The sequence below is a fragment of the Struthio camelus genome, chromosome Z, assembly GCF_040807025.1.
Source record: "Struthio camelus isolate bStrCam1 chromosome Z, bStrCam1.hap1, whole genome shotgun sequence".
Classification (NCBI taxonomy): Eukaryota; Metazoa; Chordata; class Aves; order Struthioniformes; family Struthionidae; genus Struthio; species Struthio camelus.
The window spans coordinates 19,083,982-19,109,886 of record NC_090982.1 but is presented as its reverse complement, the minus strand read 5'-3'; the positions used below and the strand labels follow the sequence as shown (position 1 = coordinate 19,109,886).

Below are 25,905 nucleotides of genomic sequence, written 5' to 3'. Positions count from 1 at the left end.
ATATGTCCCTTTCACCCGCTTAAAGTAGTAAAAAAGTGACAATTTTTCATCTTTTTGTGCTGAGATAGTGTTTACAATGTATTAAGTGATAGATTAACAATTGATTGGATTTAACCTTCTAATCTTTTATCACCATTCTGTGGCAAAAATTATTAAACTGTAAAAGTAAAATAACCTTAAGTAACTATTACTTAAAGAGTAACCAAACCAGAGTTCTGATGAACCACTCTTCTGCATCTGAAAGACATTAACCCTTAAAAAAAAAAAAGACAAAACATTCTCTGTTGCATTAAAATCATGTGATAATTCCAATCCCCAAAGCTAATAAAACACTAGTTTGAACACCATTGTAAAATCAAGTTTGGTTCGATATTTCTGAGGAGCTTATATGCATTTTAACAGTAAGGACAAGAATCTAAATGCTGGCAAATTCTTCATCCCCAAACATTTTGAATAGCTATTATATTAAGCAATGCATCTTGTAATTCTGTTTAAAAATGAAGCTGAAATAAAGTCTTCAGGATAGGTTTTTGCACCTTCAGAAGTACAAGCTTGAAGCAAGAGAGTCGGTAGCCACTGCCAAAAACTGGATCATAATTTCTGTACTCAGGAGTCTAGTTTCAAATTCAACAATCGGTATGGCAGGAGGAGATGATTGTACTTGCTACTTCATCACACATCAGGTTCCCAAACAGACGCTAGCGATAAATGCCTAACAGTGTCAGGAACACCAGGAGTTTACAAAGGGCCTTGCACCTTAACCTTTAGATGTCTCCAGAGGAATGTTTTGTTACTGCTTCCACTTTATCCTACACCCACCAATGCATAAATTTCAACATCCTCACTATAAAATAGTAATTTCTGGAAAATTTTCTAACATATGAACCATGCCCATCAGTTCTCATTGTAGCATAACTGCCAATATTAGTACTGTTTATATGCAGTCATCATCCATTATATTATAGTAGTGTCTCAGCTATAAATATCAGAGTTAAGCTTTCTCTATCCCTATATTTATGAAGATTCCCACAGCTAATATATCTCGTGTTACTCTGCTGGAACTCATACTATTTTCATAATTAAAATGATCACATTTTTAACCAACACATTACAATAAAAGGAAAACTGTATAAACTTTTTGTCCTTCATTTGCATCATACGTTGTAACCATAACTGAACCAAAGACAAATTAAGAATTAAACAGGACAGGAATGTGTTTTCTAGTTTAGTTAAGTGCATAAAATCAGTCCATGTGTTCCTATGATAAAAAACTTTTAATATAACTACTATAAAGTCTTTGCTTTTAATTAAAACTAGCTACCCAAATAAATGAGAGTTATATTAAATGAATCCCTGCTGGTCCAACTGTAAACTCATAGCTATGTTGTACAGTGCATACAGTGAAACTTACTGCACAGTAAAATGGCATTCAATCAACTAAACTATAAAACTACTCTCTCTCTATGTGCCTAGGTTAGTACTGTACATATATAGATTTTTTCAAGTGAGTAAATCATGAAACATTTTTGGGGGTTTTGATTTTTTAAACAACACAAATGTTTCAACAAAATTAATAAGAGGTTCTTAGAGGGACAACCAAAATAGAGAGATCTAACAAGTTGGGAAGCAATAAGTTTAAGCCGTACTTCAAAGAGAATTCAATACTAAAAAGCCTTTCCCATGAAGGTTTTGGGAGCTAAAGAATGGCCCTTGCCAGTCAAGTTTTGTTACTTCAGAAGCAGTAATTTTTTTCTTCTATGCATATTTCTTGTATGAAATAACAGGCAACAAGAGAAAATATAAAAGTTATATTTGATAAATTCTTACAATCTCTGAAAGCTTCAAGAACATGTTAAAAGTGAGATCCAATCCCAGTAGTAAGTTTCTTTCCTTTTGAAAATCCACTTCCCCAGACAGAAAGCTGGGGCTATAAGCATGAAGTCCAGACAGTTCACTAGAAACCAAAATTCATTGGTCTAAGTTTGTATCACGCTATAGTAATGTAACGTATTTATCCAGAGACTAACAAACAGGCTTTTCAGCTTCTTGATTGGTTATCTTCAAGAACTGATGCTATTCAGCAGTATCTCTCAGTTTCTTTTCTCTCTCAGTTCACTTGCCTATCACTTTCTACAAAAAATATATTCACTTTCAAAGATAATGAGGAAACTCCTAGTTTAAGAGTAAGCTGGCTAAGAAACTGAAAGAACTGAAAGAACTTCTTTAAATAGTATTATATTTAACCTAGCAAACCACACTCTGTCGTAACTAGATAACAAAAAAAACTGTTCATCCCTACCTGCAACCTAGGATTAAGCTAGATCCTTTGGTTATGCTAAATTCTTAATGGATAATGAAAAACGAAATCAAAGAGGAAAGCATTAATATTTGAAAATGTTTATGCAATGCGAAGGAAAAAGGATTCACATCATGAATTATTTTCATAAGTCAAAGCTTTGACAGCTTCAGAGACAAAAATCTTTTTTCCTAATTTTGTTAGGATGTCAGTATCAACAACTGGGATTAAGGTTTTCCTTACGCCATGTTTTGATCTGTAACTGATCTGTGGTAGACAAGGAGGTTCTAGCAGCTGCACTGTGAGTCTGCCAAGTAGTCAGTGATACCTCCTTGGAGCTAGAAGGTAATGAGGGCTAAGACTATTGCTAGAGACTCTACACTGCTGTTAGGATTCTGCCACAATTTCATGCTATGTTTCTCCAGTTTAAGAAAAACCTTTAGCCCAACTTTCAGGGGACTTCTCCCTTGACTTTTGGTTGCAGGTGTCACTAGAAACGAAGACAACCATTCATACCTTGAAAATTTAAATGGAATGTATCTTTACAAAAGGAAGATCCTTAAAACCACACTGGAATGTATCTTCATGCTCTCTATATGCATCAACTTCAGCTTGGCATGTAGCTTGTAAGCTGAAGGAGTTTTTCACAGCCACTCTGAAAAAGGACTTGCTTGTCCCTGAGTTCATATTAAGGAAGAAAATAGAAAAATATACTTTATCTAAAGTAAATGAATTCACATGGAACATCAGAGAAAAGGGCACAAAAGAAACGAAAGGGAAACTGGCATTATATTTTAGACAACTAAATAGAGAATAAAGAAACATAAATACCACTTGGGGACATCCTGTATTTTCTTTCTTCCCTGTAGCCAGGCCTTTACTTCAGGTGTTGATTCAGGAGTTGGTTTTGTATGATCAATGGTGAATAAATCCTTTCCTTGTTTCCACAGCTGGTATCTGTCAGGTTGAAACTTTCTCACGAAGATGTCCATGGATATTGTCACCATGTCTCTCCGGCAGGTGCACTGCAAGGGAAAGCAGACGTTTATAAGTGATAAATTATAGAATATGCTACAGTCTGCAATTAAAAAAAAAAACAAAAATCATACATGTGAAAAACAGCTCTATCTTTACCAAATCTTCCTTTCTTCCCCTCTGAAGTACTGCTTCGTTTCACACATTACAATATTAGATCATAACTGACTGTTGTAAACAGCACATATCAGAGCATTCTCCCAAGAAAGTCTCCATCGCTATCCCAGTTATATACATTGGGAGTAGAAAATTCCCGCGCAACTCACACATCAGAGTAAAGGCAAAGCTGAGGTTAGAAGCCTAGTTCAAAAATGTGAAAACTTTTTTAACCCCTCTCTCATTGATACTAGAAATACACTTCAGCCCTATTTTTGCTGGAAAGGTAGAATTACTAACACTGCAATAGGCACAATTCAGTAGAATTTGACACAAGATACCGAAAGTTTAAATTACATTTTTAAAAGAATTTTACTTCTAAACTTCTATATTTTGAAGTATTCAGAGATTCAGTTTATAACATGTAAAGCCTACACGAACGGCTATCATTTTATTATTTTTAAATCACATGTTATTTAGTACGCACATTTAAAACCTAACTTTTGGTTAAGTCTCACATTCTACTAAAGAGGCTGGCGTAACTCCAACTGTCAGCATCAACACATTATAATAAAGTCCATAATAAAGCCGTCTAACAGGAGCAAGAACATAAAATAGGAAAAATCAATATAGAGCTTGAAATTTTATTAAAAACATCACAGTAACTGCATTTCATGCCAGTTTTCACCAAAAAATACCTGATTAGAATTTTCTCTCTTCAAACACCTATGTGTATGTACATACACATATGCCCATACATATTCTATAAAGGATTTACACTAGTCTGAATAGCACCTCTCATTCAGAGAGTCACTGATCAGTAACAGCAAACAGTAACCGAAAACGAAATGAGATACTTCTGAATAGTGGGAAGGTATGTAGACTGTCCACTACAGTATCTTTCCTTTTAAAAATGAAATTTGTATCATAATGAAAAGTGACACTGAATTTTCACCTCACTTACACATAAAATCCTTTCAAATTCAAGCTATATCGCTATACACTGATGACAAATGGTTATTTAAGTAACCGTTTTGAGGATAACTGTCTTTGCTGTTAAACATCACGACTTCCAGCAGTGTGAAAAAGAGCCATTATTTAAGCCTGCATTGATGTATCAAAGAAGAAAGTCCATCAAGAAAAACATATTTTTTGATGGAATGATAATAATATAAGAAAAGATTCATAATAAACTATATCTAAATGAGGCACAGAATTTCCTTCTTCCAGTAATCTGAATTTTTCATGCTAGATTTTAATAGTACTACTGTAAGTGATTTAACAAGAGCCATGAGGTACTAGTAATACTATTGAATTTTATAAAAGTTTTTAAACTATTACAAGCACATATCACATATACTTCTGAGTGAAAGGTAAAGGAGAACCACACTCAATACCACTGTTGTTTGTTCAAAAATATAGAGGACTTAAGCTTCTAGGCATTAAAAACTGGAAATATTTGAAAGTAATGGTGGGAAATTTTGGAAGTATCTCATTACACAAAGAAAGCAGATACACTCTGAAAATCACTTCTATTCATTTTCCCTAAAATGTGCCAAGAAAAAATATGTTGCTTTGATAAGTGATATGGATGGAGTTTTGTTCTTCATGCCAGCAGTGACGGTTTTTCATGCTCTTTCTTCATTTCCCATTTGACTGTCTTGAAGCTGACAGTTACACGGCTTCCTGTTTCTAAGAAAAAAGAGTTACTGAAAGCCTCTCTCTCCAAAGCAAAACAATGTCATTCTGTTGAAGAAGCCTCTGAGGAGAGATGCACAGGAGCATGCAATTTTGTACTAAAATACTGAGATAGTATTTTCACAGATTACAATAATTCTAGAAGCATCTCCTCAAATTTCTAATAGCAAATGTAAAATCAAAATTGACGGATAGTGTAATCAAATAATCAGTAAAATTAGAAAAATTAAAGTCACTTCTTTTGTAAATCACAGAAAGAATGATAACCCATCCCAATAAATATACAAACCTAATTTGTCCCAGATCACCATCTACCAGTATTCATACTGTTAAGAGCAATCCCCATCATCCAACAGCCCTCTCAGTGGCAGACTCACTGGAAAATGACAAAATGAATAAACCTAAAACAACTTGGTGAAGACTGAAGTATATTGAAAAAAAGTGAGAGAATGCTAGGTGTTACTGCCTGCATAATACAGGCCTGTCTATGGACAGTCTATTATTCACTGATAACATATGCTCTGTACCTATAAAAAGCATGTAAAAAACAGCTGACGTTGGGACAGATAAACATCGCAGCCTATGCAGTGGATGGAATTCTTTCCTGTAGACAGGAAATTAGGCTGAAATATGGTCTTCAATTAAAGATCAGTATGACAACCAAAATGCTTATGAGATTAAACCTACATCACAATCCTTTGATTTTATTATTATTATCTTTTTTTTTTTTCTAGTATAAGAATAGAGCTTGAAGGGAAGTAATTCAAATAACATTTACTAGTAGCTGCAGGGCTTTTATAGCAATGCATTGGAAGAAAAATGTTTCCGCTACTTTAATTATTTGGTGTAACTAAATGTGAGATATATTTGTAACAATAGAAAATTGCCTACAAGATATATGCATGGCCAAAAGAATTTTTTCAGACATATGTTACTTGTGAAGGGAAAAAAGAATATATATTTTCTACTGAAATGTGAAATTCTTCCCATTTGGGGCTCTGATTCTCAAAAATAGTAAGGAATACACTAAGCTTCTAGACCTATGCATGTTAGAGTTAGACACATATTTAAGCACCTCTTAAAACAGTGAGAGTTCTTCCCTACCAGCTTTCACTGAGGTAAAACTACGGTTATTCTTTTGACCTGCAACATTTGCACCTGCTGACATCTATGCTAGTATCTAAGAACTGTTCTTGAATAACATTCTATATATATTAAGAATCCAGTACATGTCCCAAGAGTCTGTCTAATATTCTATCATTAATATTAAACTCTTTCACCAGAAAGAATCACTGGATTTTTAAATGAATATAAAAAATATTCATTCTGTACAGAGTATCATGTCTTACAACAGAAAGCAAATAGGCAGTCTATATTATTATTTGACTAACAGGTGAGGAAGAGCATTTCTTAGATGAAATTTCTTTGTTATGCAACTTTTTTCTTTGCCTTGTCCCTCTTTTATGTAAATATTTCAGAAAAAAGAGTCACTTACATAATGACGCAGTTGCATGCTGTAGGTAAAATCTTAACTCTATATACCTGTGGGACAGCATGTACAAGAAAAACAGTCAAGATCTCTTGAAAAGTTCTCTTTTGTGTAAATAGAGAATAGATATCTAGAAAACATATAACAGATAAATTAGCAGAAAGAGGAAAGCATAAAGCTGGTAACACTCTTTATATGTTATATAAATCTCCATCCAAAAAGCATACTCTAAAAATGATCTAGTCATTGCTCATTGATATACCTTCCTAACTGCCTGTAATGATTAAAGTTTTCCTCATGGTAGAGAGGCAATGATATATTTGCTGGAGAGATGCATAAAAATAATTTAGATTCTTCTTTCAACTCAACAGCAACTGCACTTTTTAAAAGTTTACTCCACTTACTGTAATCCAGCCTTTCTACAATACTCTAAAAGAATCATGTTTTAAAAATGTAAAGGCCTATTTTGACAAATTTCTTTGTAAAGGTGCTACAACTGGACCTATTTCCTGCAGTTTACCTGTAGAACTAGTGCTTGATAAGTACTGTTTTTAGAAGGATAGAATTTAATAAATCATAGTAACAATAACTGTTTTCTGCTACAGTATCAGGCAGTGATCTATTTTCACACTGACCTTCTGGCAACTTGTAGGCACTGTTGCAGAAACCTTTGATATCAGTTATCCATCTGTGCAAGCTTCAATAAAGCAAGTCTTCCTTTGGTAAAAGTCATAGAGAGTACACTCAGTTCCCTGACACAAGCAGTCATATTAAAAAAAAGATGATTGTAAACAGCGTTCTTTTAAGGTTCTTTTTATATATTCACTGTTGTTTTAGGCACGTAACAGGGCAAAATATTTCTAATCAATTAGTTATTTGTATTCATAAATGCATAAACAAATATTCTGCAATATTTAAAATGTAGTCCAATATTTAAATAGTGTATTTCCAAAAATATATTTTTTCTTGAATCCTATTTCCAATTCATTTTCCAATTACACAAAATGCCACCAACACATCCCACTGCAAAAAGATTGCATTTATACTAAAAAATATAAAAATGTAGACTTGATTCCTTCAATGCCATAAGTCACTTTAAAAAATTAGCCATTTTCCCTCTAAAGCGTCGTTGAAATGCTAATAATAGAAACACAGGGTGATAGGAAACATCTGAAAGCAGCCCATCTTCTCTTCTTTCAATTTTTCTTTCTCTTTATCCTATCAGTAGTACCCCTTTAATTATGCTATTTCCTAGTTTATATGACCCAGAAATCATTGAATTAAGTGAGAGTAAGGGGTGCAGATGAGACAACTGATGAAATTCAAAACGGACACTACACATCAGTATATATATGAATGTTACCAAGGAACTTGATGGACACAGGTAAAGATAAGCAAAAATATCATCTATGGACAGCAAGAGAAGAGAAGAGGGTTTATGTACATGTTGGGTGATTTTACAGCTCTTTCGGTTTAGGTTGTCATCACAGAGTAACAGAAATACAGGCCAGCATTCTCACTTTTCAGTTTTTGACAACTATTTACAAGTGATTTTTTTTAGTAAAAAAGTAGGATTGTTGCAACAGATATTGTCATGTTTGTAACAGGGAGAACTGAATATCACCGCTAACTGCAAAGCAGGAAAATCCATTCTCTAATATTAGAAAATAATTAAAGCAACTAATGTTGCTTTAATTAACAGAAATTTCAGCATAACTGGAAAATGGGGAATATTAGAATATGCAAAAGATACATGTTTCTATTTTGAGTCCTTCACCTGTTGCTTGGATTTTTCTAAATGTGCTGTGTTTTGCAATGGGTTTGGAAGAAACTTGGTTTCTGAAAGCCTATAAGACAATGGCTCCATTAGTTTGCGTACAACTAAAATAAGAAAAAGATGTTTCCATAAGACAATTTTTTTAAGTTCTCTACTGTTTTTTAACCTACCTTGAAAGTATTCCCTTGAGTTGCCAGAACTACACTGCTCCTGTGCCTCCTGTTACTCTAAAGGTCTTCACTGGTATCTCTCCTGGCACTGCTCTTACCTCAGGGAAGATGTAATCATTAACTAATAATTTTTCTCTCTCCACATCTCTACCTCAGATTCTTCCCTTTTGCTCAGATTCACTCCTCCTTCCATCCTCAGTACCCATTTACAGGTACCCTTTGCCTACAGTATTTATCTCCCTGCTGCGTTAACTGCACTCCCTCTTTCCTTCATCTCCTCCTCTGCCCATTCTTCCTTGCTGAGGACACTTGGATTACATTTCCTTAGATTTGGAAGAGGAGGCGTTTTGTTCCTTAACTTAAATTATCTGGTAATACCTATCTTTTAAATCAAAAGCATTCTGGTCCATTGAAGTTAGAATTTAACGTAAAGAAATGAATTTCCATCCATAGTAGAGAAACAAGAATAGAATTAACCAATTTTAAAATATCTCTTGAAGTGAGAAAACAACACCCTGTGTAACAATTTTATATGTATATATACACATACACTTACACACATACACACACACATATTTACACATTACATTATTATTACATTACATATTACACTCATATTACATTATAAACAATAAATAGCATTTGTGGGTTACCTAATACAGGCCCATTATTATCTGATTCCTCATCCTGATTATCTGAATTCCAAAGATATTGTCATGGATATACTTGTAGAATAGTATACTACTGTTAAGCATAAAAAAGGAATTCATGAACAATCCAAGCATAGAAATTCTGAACAAATGGATTATCTCCTTAGCTTAGCAGCTCAGGCACAGCAATAGTCATTAACACACTGTATATAAGAGCTCAGTAAAAGAGGAAATCCAGTAACAGGAAATGCTTCTTTTCTATTCCAGACAGACTCCAAAAACATTGGTACATTAGGTAAAAATTTGAAAATTATATTTCTATTAGCACTTGTGAAAAGCCTCAGATTAGAGCCCCACATGTTGCAGTTTTGAGGGTGTTCTGGGAAGGAAGCAGATATACCCTTGATATAAGAACATAGGTTGAATAATAAGAAGCTTCCTGTAATTTTGGGCTTTTTTTTACTGCTGGTTAATATAAATTGTTACCTTCATTGCATAACTTAAGATCATTTTCTGGCACAATTAATTTTTCTGTATTTCACCATTAACGTTGCTAATTACTTCAGTGAGTCTTGCAATAGTCAGGACCTTCAGAACTCTTTTTTAAAGGAAAGTTCTAATTTTCATGCTAAAATTTAATAATAAGAAAAGATTCACAGCAATATAAATAGATAAGTATAGACATGTGCATTTTTTCATCACAATTTGCATTTTAAAAGGCTCCAAATCTGGCCGCTATGATTAAAATTACAGTTGCTTTTACACCTGATACAGCTCACAAATGGATTGTGTGCAAAAACTAGGTACAGTCAGACTCATGTAATGTTTTGACACTACTGGGCATTCCAGAATGTTGCTTATGAAGCACAGTATAGAAAACATGGTAGAGTGAGTTGATCTTTTACCAATAAAATAATAAATTACTTTTTAGAAGTGTGAAAAATAAGTTTTTTTAAACATTTTCTTAAATGTCATGATCAAGACACGTTTTTGTCAGGTTTCATCTTTTAGCAGCTAGAACATTGTACTGTGGGATTTCAGAAACAGTAAATTAATGCTATCAGCGGTAAATCACAATACATAATGATTTCTGCCTTGGGGGAAGTAGACGAAAGCAATGAAATTCCAGAGAGGAAAGGTGTGTTCGAGTCTTAGGAAAAGTGTAAAGCACCGCTATATTCGTTAAGTTTCTCTAAGGTGCATGATAATATTTGCCATAGCTTGGCTCAGTTTTTAAAGATTAGAGGCCTAAAATTAATTACTAGTGTACATTTTCCATCATCTGTAAGTGCTACATCAAAAAGCAGGCTAAGTGGGTCAGCCATTTTTGTTGCTTGTTATTTCAATAACCACATGGTTACAACAGTTAAGTGTTTTTCATAATTGAAAAGTCATAGAGGAACTACAGGAATAAACACTAGCATAGATTTATTCTAGCCTGAATATACTCTAGTCTCAATATACTGAACCATTTCTCAACAAAAACGATTCTTAAATCCAGTGTATGTCACCCAAAGACACTTCATTTGTATTCTTGCTCTGTAGCAGAACAATATTTAGCAAACCTACATACCTTCCAACAGATAATGAAAAAATCTGTACTTCTATACAACTTCATTTCAGGAATTTCAGAATGCTTTGCAAATATTGATGTTTTTTGCCCGATAACAGATAGGAGGAAACCAGGCTACAGAAAGGCTTCTTTTCTCAAGGTCACAAGGCAAGCTACAGTCATAACTGAGACTAGAATATATTTGATTTTCAGTTCCCTGCTCCAAACGTTACTTACTTCTGAACAGAACAGAGGAAAAAAGAATGATTTTCCTAAAGTTCTTAAAATAATATTTTTTCATGGTTCTCTTTGACAGCTTCAATTCTATTTCAGAGAACCAAAAAATACAGGGCAGAAAAAAAATGATATGATTCCAACATGTATTTTAAAAGGTAGGTAAAAACCGAAATTTCAAATAATCTGCAGCTATCCATTATGTAGCTTATCTTTAAAAAAATGATGGAAAGGAAATAAACAATAGGTACAAAATGTTCTACCACTTATTTCAATCCTAATTAAGAAATGGGGTATAGTGATAAAAATGTACCTTAAACCCTGTCAGCAATCCTGTCAGAAACAAGGCAAACAAACAACAACCACCCAATTGGAACACATTTCAGTATCATCAGTGTAGCCTAAAAGGATTGCATCACTGCAAACATGTACCTTCAAGTCTCCTAAAGACAGAGGAGCTAATGCTTAATTAAATGTCGAATTGTGCCCTCAGTAACTCCTGGGTCCTATTTCCTTAGGTTTTAATTCACATCCCTCCCTGCTAATTTTGTATTCCTCTCAAAAGCCTAACAGCAAGGTAAACTTAACCTGAGATTAGAAATGCAAGGTATGGTTCTTCTGGCTCATTATCAAACATTCATTTGTTGTTATAAGAAATTAACTGTTCTGTTAATGATATGCAAACTTCCTCTTTTTCACTTTTATTGGCTCCACAGGGCTATCATGAGTTAAAAAATAACAGAGGTATATTTTCATCAGTCAAGTACACAGAAATGATTTGGAATATCCAAGCAAGAACAGAACTACTACATAATATGATATTATTTGTATATCATTTGTGGCTACAACTACAGTTTAATGTGAAAAACCAGCTAGTCTGTATTTGATGGCATTGTTTAGCTTTCAAAGGAAGAAAGCTATCGAAGTTTTCCAGTATTAAAAATTTGGTCAATACAAAATTTTTAACAGATTTGTTCTATTTCGGAGGCTTTTCCAGAACTTCAACCTTTATCAATAATGAAAACCTTATTTATTTAACAATGATGTGTAATAAGCAAGGTCACCTGATACATCTGATATATCTCTTCTGATTAAATCATTCTCTGACCACTTGAAATTCTCCAGGTAACGTCCCCAGAACATGAAGCACCCTATAACTTGATTACAGTTATCTAGAAGAAACTACTTCCAGATGAGAATTACATCTTTTCCATTTACTCACAGTATACCTTAATACTAAGATGCTAATTATACTAACATACTAAGGAAAATACTAAAATTCTAAAACTTTCCGCTGTCAACAATCAAAGTTTTGATACTGAGCAGTAAAAAAGGCATTTCTTAACTTTGTGGGAATTCATATGGCACACATACTTCTAACCCACTTATCCTGTCCAATGGTGAAGTGATATTGTAAGAAAATAACTTGGCATCCCACATTTGTTTGAAACTTCCCCTTATGCACAAGTATGGTCATGCCTGCTGCCAATGTAACCTGTTCAGGAATAGTTTCATACCAATATCCTAGCAGGATTTACATAATGTTTTGTTTTTCCCACTACTTTACTACTTTATATTCAAATGAAAAAAATTGTAAATTAAAAAAAAAAGGAAAATTCTAATCTTCAAGGCCAAGCAGAATCATAGAATCACAGAACGGTTGAGGTTGGAAGGGACCTCTGGAGATCGTCTAGTCCAACCCCCCTGCTCAAGCAGGGTCCTCCAGAGCACATTGCCCAGGATCACATCCAGACGGGTTTTGAATATCTCCAGCGAAGGAGACTCCACTACCTCTCTGGGCAACCTGTTCCAATGAACAACACCTTCAGTAAAAAGAACATTTTCTGTCATTGTCCAGTTAACCATGAGGCTGAGAATAATAGTATGTTGTCATTCTGAGAACAGAGCATTTGTGATTCAGATTGTCTGGGTTTGCGAAAGTCAGCGAGAAGCGAGACAGAAAATTACAGAAAGACAGAAACTGCAGAATCCACTATGATTTTCCTTTAAAACATAAAAGCTGTTGGAAAGCCCATCAGAAACTTTCTTGTTCATTTATCAACTCAGACACTGATGCAGGCACAATGGTATCGCTATAAACAATCTTGAGGCCTATGAAGCAAGCCGCTCAAGTGTTCCTACCAGAGTACTAAAAAGGCAAATTAAGCTTTAAAATAGTAACAGTGCTAGAAGAATGAAATCTACTCCCAACCCAACTGTTATGGCTAGTATATTGCAACGTTGGGCTCAACTATTAAAATTACCCAAAAATATCACTGGCAGAAATATCAGCACTGAAAAACAATGTAACCAGAGCATTATATATTTCACCTGTAGCAAAGAGGAAAGAGTAGCTGAACCAAAAGAAAATTCACTGCAGGAAGTATTCATTCAAAAAATGGTGAAACTACTCTTAGACTTTTTTTGAAGAAATTGAGTATGTTTCTGTTGGCTGATGCTCTTGTACAAAAAAAAAACAGATTCACCAATGAGAAGTAAAGCCCCTTCTAGCAAATACTGGGCTATCAACAAATACATCATTGTCATTAAAGATCTGAGAGAAACATCTGTCAATAGTCATGGAAAATTGAACCCATTACTGGAAAATATGAGCTTCCAGCTAATATATATGACAGATAAACAGAAATGGTCAGTGCAAACTGAGCTTGTGTTCTATTTAAACTCCTAATTAAAAAAAAAAAAAAGACAGACCAACCATTCAGAGCAACTGAATCTCCTTTCGCCCAAGTGAAGAAAAAGATGAAGGCACAATGACCTTGATAACACAGACCTTTCTGTTAGTCTAGCTTAAGGTTTCTAAAAGAATGATAATGACTTGACAGGAGATGAGGACCAACATTCCTCCTACTACAGGTTATTTGCCATGTCCAGATTTTAGAAAATAAAACATTACGTGATTATTTACTTAAGCGTTTACATTGTTCCAATGATGACAGTACCTACGCTGATAACAATGAATATAATGCAGGAACATTTCCTAAAATGCTCTTAACAATTCCATTTTAGTGGTAGCCAAGCTTTTCAGGGAACAGTAAAAGCAGAGCACATTAATTCTACAGTTGTATCAAATACATGCATTTAATTTGTTTATACATTCACTACTCCATAAGAGAGAATGAGACTTGGAACAAACTAAATACTACCAAGTATTACAAGAGCTAAGTATGAAGACCAAGCTAGGGTATGTAGCTCAGTGCCGGGCACTGAGGCTCACTATTAGATACGAAATGGGAAAACATTTATGAGTACCGGAATTACTTCCTATGTCTTTGGTTCAACAAACGTCTGGTAGCATCAAAGACCACACCAATAATTAAAATTATTCAGATGTGAAATACCACTATTTCTGATTTTATTTTGAGATTGACTTTTTGTCACATTAGTTGAATAGGAATGTGTTTTGCTCCCCAGTAAATACAAAACAGAAAAAATGTTTGGTTTCACCAAGTATTATTTCCATATACTACTGCACATTAAAAGAAATTCAGAATCAAGAGCCACGGAGCTATCTAAAAAAAGAGATGGCTATGTACATGCATGGCCTTTCTCCCACATTCCCAACACATATAAGATCCTCCAGACATCTGGAGAAGCGGGAGAAACTGGAAAGCTAATATTACCAGAGATATTCAGTGTGGCTGCAAAACATGAAAGTCTCATTAGTGTCTTTGCTAGACAACTGCACTACAAACCTGTTTATACCTCTTAAAAAAAACACAGCACCATAACTAGTTGCCTTAGGTGCTTTTGAGGAAGTATGCTCAAAGCAGGTTTGTCTTCATTAGGAAGTAGCCAAGGACCATTCTTGACATGCCAAGTGTGCTGAAACCATGACCTGCCTTCCCTATTCACTAGGCCTTAATATTTTTAAATCTGCATACAGTTAAACTTATTTACTAATCGGCAAAGTTATTAAAATACCTTCCTAATGCAGATATCCGAAAAGGCTATGAAAGTAAAAATAGAAAGCCTACATTCTCTAGCTAGGGCTATGTATGTCTCAACAGGAGGAACTTCGCAAAAATGTTACTAAGGACTGACCACTTACTTGTAGCTAGTAGATTCAAAAGGCACCAGGCTACATTATGATGACTTTTCTCTTACCAAGCAGGATGCTTATTTTAGTTCTCCCTTTTCCTCCTTTTAATTAAACAGAATGCAATAAAGAAAATGTATCATTTTATCCCTATTCATTTGGGGGGGCAGTAGGACATAAAATGATCATCTAAGGCTTATGTGCCTTCTTTCAGTAATTACTTCCTAAATGGATTTGAATTCCTATCAGCATTGTTCCCTATTTTTGACAGAAGATTGGGATTCCACTTGTGAGAAAGTGACAATATGATGCATTGCTTATCATATTTTTACATCTAATGAGTAGGAGATATTTTCTTCGCAACAGCGTCAGGTGATAGAGAACTTCTGTGGTCCTTAAGTCTACTAAACCAGTGAAAGTTCTACAGGCAAACCCAAAACATAGCTAGCTTCTTGTGGATTGGGCCCCATATTTAGCAGACACAGTTCATTAACAGTGGCCACTTGATAGTTTCATGATAATCAAGTAATCAGCTTCACCGCTTCGTAATCAGCTCATCTAGGATATTAAATACAAATATTTTTAGCCAAGGATTTTGAATGAGTATAAAAAACTGAATACTGCACTTCTGACGCTGATACTTCCTTAATGACGTTTGGTTTAATCAAATAGACACAAGACTTTATATATGGGGCTGACATTGCTGTGATTTTTTTATTTATAAGCCATAAAGCATACTCTTTTACTAATTTTATTCCATTTTGAAACAAATAAATTTATTCCACCTCAAATAAATAAAACTGCTATTGAAATTTAAAGGCTTCAACGTCAGAGAAATATCTTGCTTACATTAAATGCAAAAGAATATTGTGTTACACGTTTTTCTTTCAGAGATGTCTTAACAGCAGCTCTGCGTTTAGCAGAGAGGTAACTGGTAAAACCCAATCAATGGTCCTATGTAGCATGCTGGTTGTTTTTTAATCTGTGAAAATCCACTAATGAGACAGAACGTGCCCTAAGAGTGAAAAGCACTTCTAATTCAACTCTGTATTCATTTTCCAAAGTCCCATAAGATGTTCTGTCCAGACTTGTAGCTATCCTGAAATTTACCATAAATGTGTTGGCATCAGTTCCTTAGACTGGCAGGAAGAAAAGACCGATCCAAGATAATTCAGCCTCATCCCGGACAGTTGTATTCCTGATGCCTTCCTCACCTCTATGTTTTATACTGTGACAAAAAATAAAGGTTATTAATAGAGGTGTGTAATAGGAAATCTCTACAGGCAGTTCTTTTATTTATGCCTTGGAAAGAGCCTTCCCATTGTGATCTATTAACCGTCAAGAAGAAAATGTACAGGAATATGCTCTACTGTCAGAAAAAAAAAGTGAACAAAAGTAGCTGTCTGTTAAGAAATCCAAAAGCCACTTGGCTCCTTGGCTGTTTGACACTGTAAATTGAAGTGGGAAAACTAACTTTAGAAGTATAGAACTAAAGATCAATATGAAGCAGTCTTAAATGTTCTAATTCTATATGAAATATGTATGATACAGTTTCAGTATCTCAAAATTGAAACACTACGGTCAACTGAAGCTCTGCTCTGCCTTAAAACATTTACACTAAAAAAGGTAAGTTTTCCTTCTATGTAATCAGATAGTTAAACCATTTCTATCAAAGACAACTATATTAATATGGTGGACCCAACTTAAAGTAGGAGGAGAATCAGAATTTCTGTTACCCATGTCCATCCCTTTTCACAGAGCTTTTCCCTGCTTACTATGATCTATAATATTTTAGCTAAAGAAAAAAATAGTTTACACTCTATAGTGCTTCTAAATTAAAAACCCAGCTCTACAAATAGTAGAGTTCCATTTCTATGTAGTATCTAAAATTTTGGAAATTTTCATCTCATTTTGCAGATGTGAACATCGAGGTGAAATCCTCATTTGCAAAGCCCAAAACGAAGTCCTACTACCCTGACCTTCTGACCTGCACAGTCAGTAACAGAACTACACTTCCTCATAGACTTTCTTAAGCTTATGTTAACAGAATGCTGTGTTCTGATTCACAGGAACTTCCCTTCTAATGCAGATAAGTCCAGGTCTGGCAATTTAACATGAATACATCTCATATTGCCCTCAAAGAATCATCGTTCTTATTTCATCCAGGGGAAAGCTGGAATTAACTGTTTGTGTTACCATGATTACTCCTGAAAGCAAAAATATCAAATTATATATCTTTAGGACTTGTCTGCCGGAACAACAGCAGAAGAAAATGAACTATGCAGAGAATAGCAGTACAATGTAATTAACCTCTTAGTATTTTTTCCTTACTCCCCGCTAAACATATGTAAGCATCTAAAGTCTAAATTCTAGAAAATAGGACTTTAAAGTTTTGTGTTCAGCATGGGTCTTTAAATAGTTAATAGGGTTATTTTTTATTTATATTACATGTGATAAGACCAAATTAGATCATTAAATTTTAACATTCCATAGAGGAATGATAATGCCTTCTGATGATGTCAGAATAGTTAGAATAAAACTTTTGTGTTCACTTTTCCAGTGTGATCAGCATCTTATTTTATTGTGCAGATGTCACTCTACCAAATTATTATCAAGTTGTTCCATCTTTAAGTAGATAATTCTATGCCATATGTTTGTCTAGGAATTAAGATTTTTGCATTGGAATATACCATATTGCTCTCTCTTACTACAATATAGTTAAAGAATTAATGCTTAATAGACATATATAGTGAACATTAAACAACCTGCCTCAGGGGAGGACATGCCATAGAAAGGGAAAGGCTGCTTGATGTTCTTCTTTACTATAACTAATCCTAGTGAAAAAGAACTAGTAACTAAATCTCAAGACCTGCACAATCAAGAAATCACAATAGCAAAGACAAAGGTAACTGTGAAATATATTTTATGATAAGTTACGTTTAAGCCTGATCTAACTCCTGAGAAGATGAAAAGTTATTTCAGCTTCTATTGACTTCAGAAGCTGAGGAGATTCACGCCCTCTGGAATCAGATGCTTCATGAATATAAGTGGCCAAGGGGAAACTAAAACTGACTTCAAGGAGGAAATGGAAGAAAATCAAAGTGAAAAGAAATTATAAATGAAGACTGAATCCTGAGCCAGCAGCATTGCTTTTCATCTGAATTCATCACAAGCACATGTGAAATCTATATACTGCAGGAAAAAAACAGTGGCAAGAAGAACTTTCTAAAATGAGAAATGAATCTTCTTAAAATCATTTTTCTGTGAAGTGTGTACTTATGAAATACCACCTTTTCTACCCCGCTATACTCTGAATAGGTAAAGCAATCATTTCCAATTTCCTCACTATTACATGTGAAAGAATACAGAAGAAAATGCAGTGGATTTATTGTAACCTTTGTCTTCTTTCAGGATAATATTTTTAATGAGGATGCCAACTGCGGTAAAATGAAGTGTTAAAAAGCTCTACGAAAGGTTTTCCTTCCTGGGCATAGTATCAAGTAAAGATACACATGACCTAACAAAAGGCCTACAATTACTACAGGAAACTCTACAACTAATGTCTTTTGTTAGGTACCTACCAAATGAGGGCAGAGCCATATGGATTATTTATTTTAATGTTTATTTCTTTCAGGTAATCAACTAAGTACATCCATCTTCTTCATCATTTCTAAATGATGAGCTCCCAGGTGCTCATCAGTAGCTCCTGTTACTTTTTCTCTAGAGGGCCATTTATTTAAACAACCAAGCAAAAAAACGAAATTGAAGTATATAATACTTTGGTAGCTGGCCAGAAGCTATGTCAAAGCTCTCATATTTCTGCACTAATTCCACTTTAGACTAAGAAATGTTTTTCTTTACATGTAAGAAGATATGTTTCCAGGCATTAGGGGCGTGACCAGTTTGCACAGTTGTGAAAGATGACGATTTACTTAAAGAGTCTGTCTCTCTAGCTCCCTTTCTCTCTAAAATAAGCAGCTATGGTTTCAGGATTTTAACTGCAGTGGTGATTAAGGTCTTCAAGAAGTACAACATGCCCAAAAAAATAGCCAAGAAGCAGTTCGGCTGTCACTACTCCATGCCCTCTTAGGCCCAGCTTTGATTCCAAGCTTGAATACTACTGTCCTCAAGGTTTCTCACCATTCCAGCTGACTTCATCCTGATTCGCCACACTCAAACATTTTTATTTGTACAAATAACATTTCTAGAGTTTCTGGAAAACACAAATTTCTCCAAACTGCAAAAACTGGGAACTATTTTGCATTTGGATAAAAAGAGGAACAGACACAGTAGATTTGAAATAATTACAGGTTAGGTGAACCTGCCTCCAAGTTTTCTACTTCAGGTAACAGGACTCTTTCTCTGCTGTATCCTGAAAGTTCATCACAACTAGTAGTGAATACAGCAATGAGTACCCTACAGGGTAACTAGTACAGCATGTCTGCAAGTGTTTGTTTCAGAATATGTCATCAATAATCAATAAAGACATTTTATAGCTTTTTTAAAACAAAGAAACTTTTAATCTTAAAGGAACAACAGCTACCTCTGAAAGAAAAAGACTTTTTAAACAATGAAATATTCGATATGGATATCTGCTTTTCACAAGTTTACAAAGCCCCAAGTGCCTCAGATCATGCCTGTAAGCATCAATTTCTCCACTTGCCTGTTTTTCTGCAAATAATTGTCAAGCCCTTTCCAGAGAACAGTAATTTTAAAATCATTTCAATTGTTTGAATTAACCTCTTCCAAACCATAGCAAAAAAATACATTATCATGAGCTAGGCCTGGAAAAAAAGCTTTCACAATTGAAAGTATATTGTTTCTTACCATAATAACCGGAAGATCTAGTCATTTAATCATTAGGATAACCTCACGGTAGCTTCCTTAACAGACTTGCTGTTGAATTAAAATATTTGTGCACATAGTACATTTCCAACACACTCACAGAGCAGCCTTCTCCTTTCTGCAAGATCAGTTTTCATATACTGATACAGAGCTGCACTTATTAAGCCAAAATTCTAACTGATTAAGCGTAGCAGAACAGAAAACAAAGCCACATCACTTTCCAAATCATACACCTCAACCAAAAGGCTTTCTTTTCTCCTCGTGTAAAAAGCACAGTAAGGCACAGTATATAATAGGAAACATACATTAAGAATGTTACCAGTTACAGGTTACTGGAAGACATTAATATGCACCCACTTTCCAAGTCTGGAGTTTTATACTATTTTAGAACACGTTCTTCAACAACTACACTTAGTTTCTATAATTTTAATATAAAATAGTAACTCCTCCAAAGATCAATGAAATGACAGTCTCCAAAGAACAAACTCAACAGCTATTTCCCAGTGTAAACTGCTTTTTTGTAGAAAGACTTTCATTCTCCTCCATGTTTATGAAATCTAGTCACGATTTCAAAAAAACAGGGAATATAAAGATTCTGCATATTTAGATGCATTACATTTTTGACTACGTATGTCAACAAAATAAGAACTTCAAAATAGCAATTAACTATTAATCAATCCAAAAGAAGATAATGCACTGTAATGTACCAGAACAAATATACCTTCTGCAAAACTAATCTGCAATATGACACTGCTTTAATCTAAGCTCCTAATTATAGAAAAAAAGGACAGAATTGTGGCAGCCTGCACCAAGAAATATAACATTACTGAGAATCATTGAGTCACATAAACAACTACAGTATATAAAAATTTGACCCTACACTATTTGTACTGAAACTGAATATAAAATAAGAGGTAAATTCCAATTCAACATTTTTAAAAGGTATATTCAATTTGATCATTCCTTAATTGTAATTTAGAAAATAATTATAAACAAACGCTGCCACCCCACAGTCAGATTCTCATTATAAGAATTTTTATTTTCTTTGCCTTTCATCTTCTAGTTTTGCAATCATTAAATTAGATCAGAAACAGTTTAGAGCAATTGCAATGGGGTGTTGCCAGGAACAGAAAATCTTCTGTCAATTACTGGTGGGAAACACAACCTTAAGCTAACTTAACAGAAAGCAGAACTAGGAACTTGTTTAAAATCAAACTATAATAATGTTCTTAGACAAGTACAGGGAAGGGAGATGATGAGCTATGTATAAATTTCATTTCTAATAAATGATTAATCTGTATAAAACACAGACCAAACATACTCATACTTCCTTCCACCCTTCATGCTCGGATTTATTAAACTCAGTTAGAAATTCACTGTTAATATTTTCTGTTTCAGGAAATCATCATTGCCTGTTAGGTCATCAACAAGGGGAACCAAACATACACAAATGACAAATCAACTTCCCCTTCAGTTTGACTGAGAAACTGATTGCATCTTATTTATGCAATGAAAGTGAACGGTGCTGCTCAGGGAATACAATAATTTTTGTATAGCTCTTAAGGGTATTTGCAGCCCTGTTATCTGTAATAAGGTAAAACAAACTGATACTATCAAATATATAATAAAAGTTCAGAATGTGTTTTTTCCTAATACTAGTTACTGCACAATAAGGACACAGCTTGTAGGCAGACTATAAAATGCCAGCCACAAATAGAGGTAAGGTTATTAACCTGCAGTATTTGTCTGATCCATTAAATATTACAGATCTTATATTCCACTCATCTAGCTTTGTAAGGGCATGACAATACTTTTAATGGACAGTCAGAGTTCAGTAGATAACGCACAGGTTGGAAAACAATAAAATGGTACACTGCACACTTTACTGCCCCACCACAAGCCATTTGCCCAAAACCAGCACTGCTCACTTCACTTTGCAAGACTGATGTTTCAGTAGGGTGTCTTAAACTTTTACTCAAATAACACTTACAGTACAGAAAAGAGAGGCCTCATTACTAACTCAAATAGATAAAATCAGGCTCCATGTTTAAGATTATCACTGAACTGCGGCTTTCTTTGTCATTAGTGAAAAAAATAGTTTCAGCTAACAGACCTGACTGCTCTGATCAATGAAAAACATGAAATAGGAAGCAACTCATAAAATAGATGCCTCTAAAGCCATAAGTTATCTGCCTCTAAAGCCATAAGTTATCAGCCAGAAGTATCCTCGTGCCCTCAGTAACAGGCATGTAGGAATTCTACTGACAGTAACAGAATAAGTGAAATGCTCAGCTTTGGATTTCAACTCTTTATTAAAAGAAATTATTTTTACTTTTTACTTGATTGTCATGCAATGTATTTCTTTTATTAATTCACAATAAATTAAAACTAAGCAAAATTACAGTGATGCATACTATTAACGTCATAAAGCTGAGATATTTTGCTTTTACGAACTACAATTATATGGTTCTTCAGAGGTTTACAACTCCAAATTTCCTAGGTGCATTTGTAAAGCATTTACCTCTCTGCACTTTGTGGTAAATAAGCCTGAGAAAAACGTTTCTAAGGCTAAACACTTAAAGACATTGGAAGGAGCCTAGTATGACTGGGCATTCAGTTACCTCATATGAAGTAATATGAACTTCAGGTTGGTTCATTCCTGAATCTTCCACCACTCTCAGAAATAGAAAAATATACTTTATCACGACTTGATATGCCCAAAGCAGCAGAATTCTTTTTTGCTAGATCCTTCCAGTGAGAAATTTTAACCAAAATAAGTTTACAATACAACCGAATGCTGAGTGCTATTATTGTTATTACTAAAGCTGCTACCTATCAGGTAGCTATTATGCAATCCGCAATAGGAACAATATCGTATAGCATTTAGTTTGACTGTCTCTCAGAAAAGCTTGTGCTATGGGGGTAGCTACTAGCTTTGCTGAAAAAGCTAGTAACTTAATATCTGAAAACAGTAGGAACGTTTTATTATTGTAAAACTAGACTAGAGAGCGCTGAATCTATTTGAAGAAATAAGGGATTCCTCTATGCAACCCAGACCAACTTTGGTTTTATAACATGGAGAGCCAGAGAGGGTTTGGGAAGGGGGCAAACGGAAGGAGAGTGGTAAAACGGAGATTCTGTTGCACAGCGCAATGCCAATCAGCCCATGTGACAAAAATGCAGATGAGTGGCCCAGAAGATTTCTTATACGTTCTGGAAACTTCTGAGAATACAAGTGGTGGTGCTAAAGTTCTGTCTTGCAAACAGCCTGCTGCAACTCAGGTCAGCAAAGAAGCTTCTTGAAAGACTTACTCAGTTTTACTCCCTTTCTTGGAAAAAAGCTGAAAGACCATGCTGTCGTCCTATTCGTTGGGGAGAGCAGGGAAAAAAGTGAGGAACACCTCTGCAGAGATATTACAAAGTGTCTTGAACTTTACTGAACACCACAACCACTTTTTTATCACTACTCTAAAAAGGCACACTTGCTGACACTCTAAAATCCCAAAAGGTGGAAAGGGAAGATATTATTTGATTATGAGTCGAGTTTCTCACTACAGCAGGACTATTTCTCCATGAAATAGGATAACTTCATCTTTTTTTAGCAATAATCTCTGGCAAGTGAATTTAATTCCCAGCTATGTATAAATTTCCAGGTAGATTTTTCCGGATAGACTTTCAACCTAAACTAAAAAAAAAGCAGTTACTTAAGTATACACTTACTATATCTCACTCAGTTCCATCACCTGTTTTGTGTTGATTCTTTTGTTTTTAGATATTAGGCACTGTTATATATCTTTGTAACAATTACTGTTATATAATAAACTAAACAAAATTAAGAAGGAAATTCCTTTCAGTAGGTTAAAATCATTTCCATGTACACAGGTTCACATGTGGTGCCTCCTTCTGTATAAATTTTGCACGAATCTGAAGAGCTTTTCTCCTACAAGTGCTTTCTGATACGTTTCTGTTTCTTTACTTTGGGTTCTGTTTTGTTTCCATAGGACTGCATACGTCTTCTAGCAAACAAGAAACCAGTTTCCTAGGCCAGTTCTCAATTTTGAGTATGGGAAAATCCAAATATCATATAAACTAAAGCATATTTTTTCCATGAAACCCCTTGTGCAAATATATACCTCAAGCATATACACACAAATAAACGGAGCCTGGGAAAAACAAGGAGAAGAAACAAGAATTGCACATGCTGTCACAAAATTACAACATCACTAGGATAATCGAGACTTGGCAGGACAGTTCCCATGACTGGAGCGCTGCAATGGACAGATTCAAGCTCTTCAGAAAAGGCAAACAAGGAAGAAGAAGAAAGGGACTGCCCACAATGCGAAGGAGCAGCTTAGATGTCTGGGGCTTCTGTACAGGATGGGCAACTGGCACGGCAAGAGCTTGTGGGGCCAGGTCAGAGGAGATGCCAGCAAGGGTGACACCATGGTGGGAGTGTGTTACAGACCACTGATCAAGGGTGAGGAAGTGGACAAAGCCTCTTTTAAACAACTGGAGGAAGTCTCTACATTACAGACACTGGCTTTCATTAACCACCCTGACATCTGCTAGAAAAGCAATGTGGCAACCAGTCAAGGAGATTTCTGGAGGGTACTGGGGAAAACTACATGAAAAGGCTAGTATGGACAAAGCAGGGGTAATGCACAGCTGGATTTGCTATTCACAAATAAGAAAACCAATTTGGGGATGTGATAATGAAGGACAGACTTGGTTGCAGTGAGCATGATATTAGTAAAGACCAAGGTCCTGAGGGGAGTGAGGATGGAAGGTAGCATAGTATAGACCCTGCAGTTTAGGAAAGAAGTTTTTGGCTTATTCAGGAGACTGATAGGTGGGGGTCCCATAGGAGGCAGCTCTGAAGGAAAAAGGCATTCAGGAAAGCTGGGAGGTGTTTAAAGACAACCTCTTCTAAGTGCAAGGACTGTTCATCCTGGTACTTGAGAAAACAAGTACATGTGTCAGGAGCTGGCTTGGCTAAAGAGTAACTCATGACTGAGCTCCCATGCAAAAAGGCAGCACATGGGATTTTGAGGCAGAAGCAGGCTACAAAAGAGGAATTTTATGCATGTAAGGATGCTGTTGGGAGAGCCAAAGCTCATCTGGAGTTGACGCTTGCAAGGGATATCAAGGGCGGCAAGAACAGCTGCTACCACTGCTTTAGCGTTAGAAGGCTGAACAAGGAAAGTGCGGGCCCACTGCTGAAAGGGGCAGGTGAGTTAGTGCTAGCGGACACAAATAAGGCTGAGATGCCTTCTTTGCAGCAGTCTTCACGACGAGGTCTCTCCAGCCTCTGTGCTTAGTGACAGGGTTCAAGGAGGAGAGGAACTACCAGTGGTGGGTGAGTGCTGAGTCGGGGCTCCTTGACAAAATCCAACCCATACAAGTCCACAGGACCCAATGAACTGCATCTAAAGGTGCTGTGACAGCTGGCCAATGTCACAGCAAGGCTGCTTTATCATCTTTGGAAAGCTGTGGAGATCAGGGGAAGTTCCTTATGGCAGGAGAAAGATGAATGGTGCGCCTATCTTCAAAAACTGACAAAAGGGTGATCTGCAAACTGCTTTTCCAAAAGCCGTCCAAAATACCCACCGTTTGCTTTTTGCAGGACAAATGGTAAACTGTCAACTGCAATCTTGCAAAGTCTTTTGCAGCCTCTTAGGAGTTGTAATATGGGTCTTACTAACCATTTCTTTAACGCTATCTTTGCTACACTTACAAATATTTTTTCATCAGTAACAGTAATATGCGAGATGTGAGGGCAAACAGCTCATTGGTACAGTGCCCTTATGCTCACAGAATTCATTTCCCTCTTCTCAGGCAATGTCATTTATAGTATTTAAAGAGTGTTCAGTCTTTGCATTTATTCTACTTTCAATCTTAAAACAAAGGTTTCAGAGTTAACCTTAGCAAATGTTAAAAAATTATATTGTCATGATGATGACATAGCTGTATATATCCAGTTGCTGTATTACTTCAAGATCTCTGCAT

At 35.3% G+C, this 25,905-nt stretch overlaps 1 protein-coding gene across 10 annotated transcripts in view; it reads right to left on the bottom strand.

Moving 5' to 3' along the window:
• KDM4C (lysine demethylase 4C) overlaps nucleotides 1-25,905 on the bottom strand; it is a 279,152-nt gene that overhangs the window by 123,344 nt on the left and 129,903 nt on the right. For all 10 annotated transcript variants that reach the window (XR_011137826.1, XR_011137825.1, XM_068927788.1 and 7 more), the window contains one exon: nucleotides 3,128-3,321. Coding sequence is in view for 8 of the 10 variants with exons in the window: in XM_068927788.1 (XP_068783889.1) it covers nucleotides 3,128-3,321 (194 nt within the window). In the remaining 2 variants the exon portion in view is untranslated. The remainder of the gene's footprint in view (nucleotides 1-3,127; nucleotides 3,322-25,905) is intronic.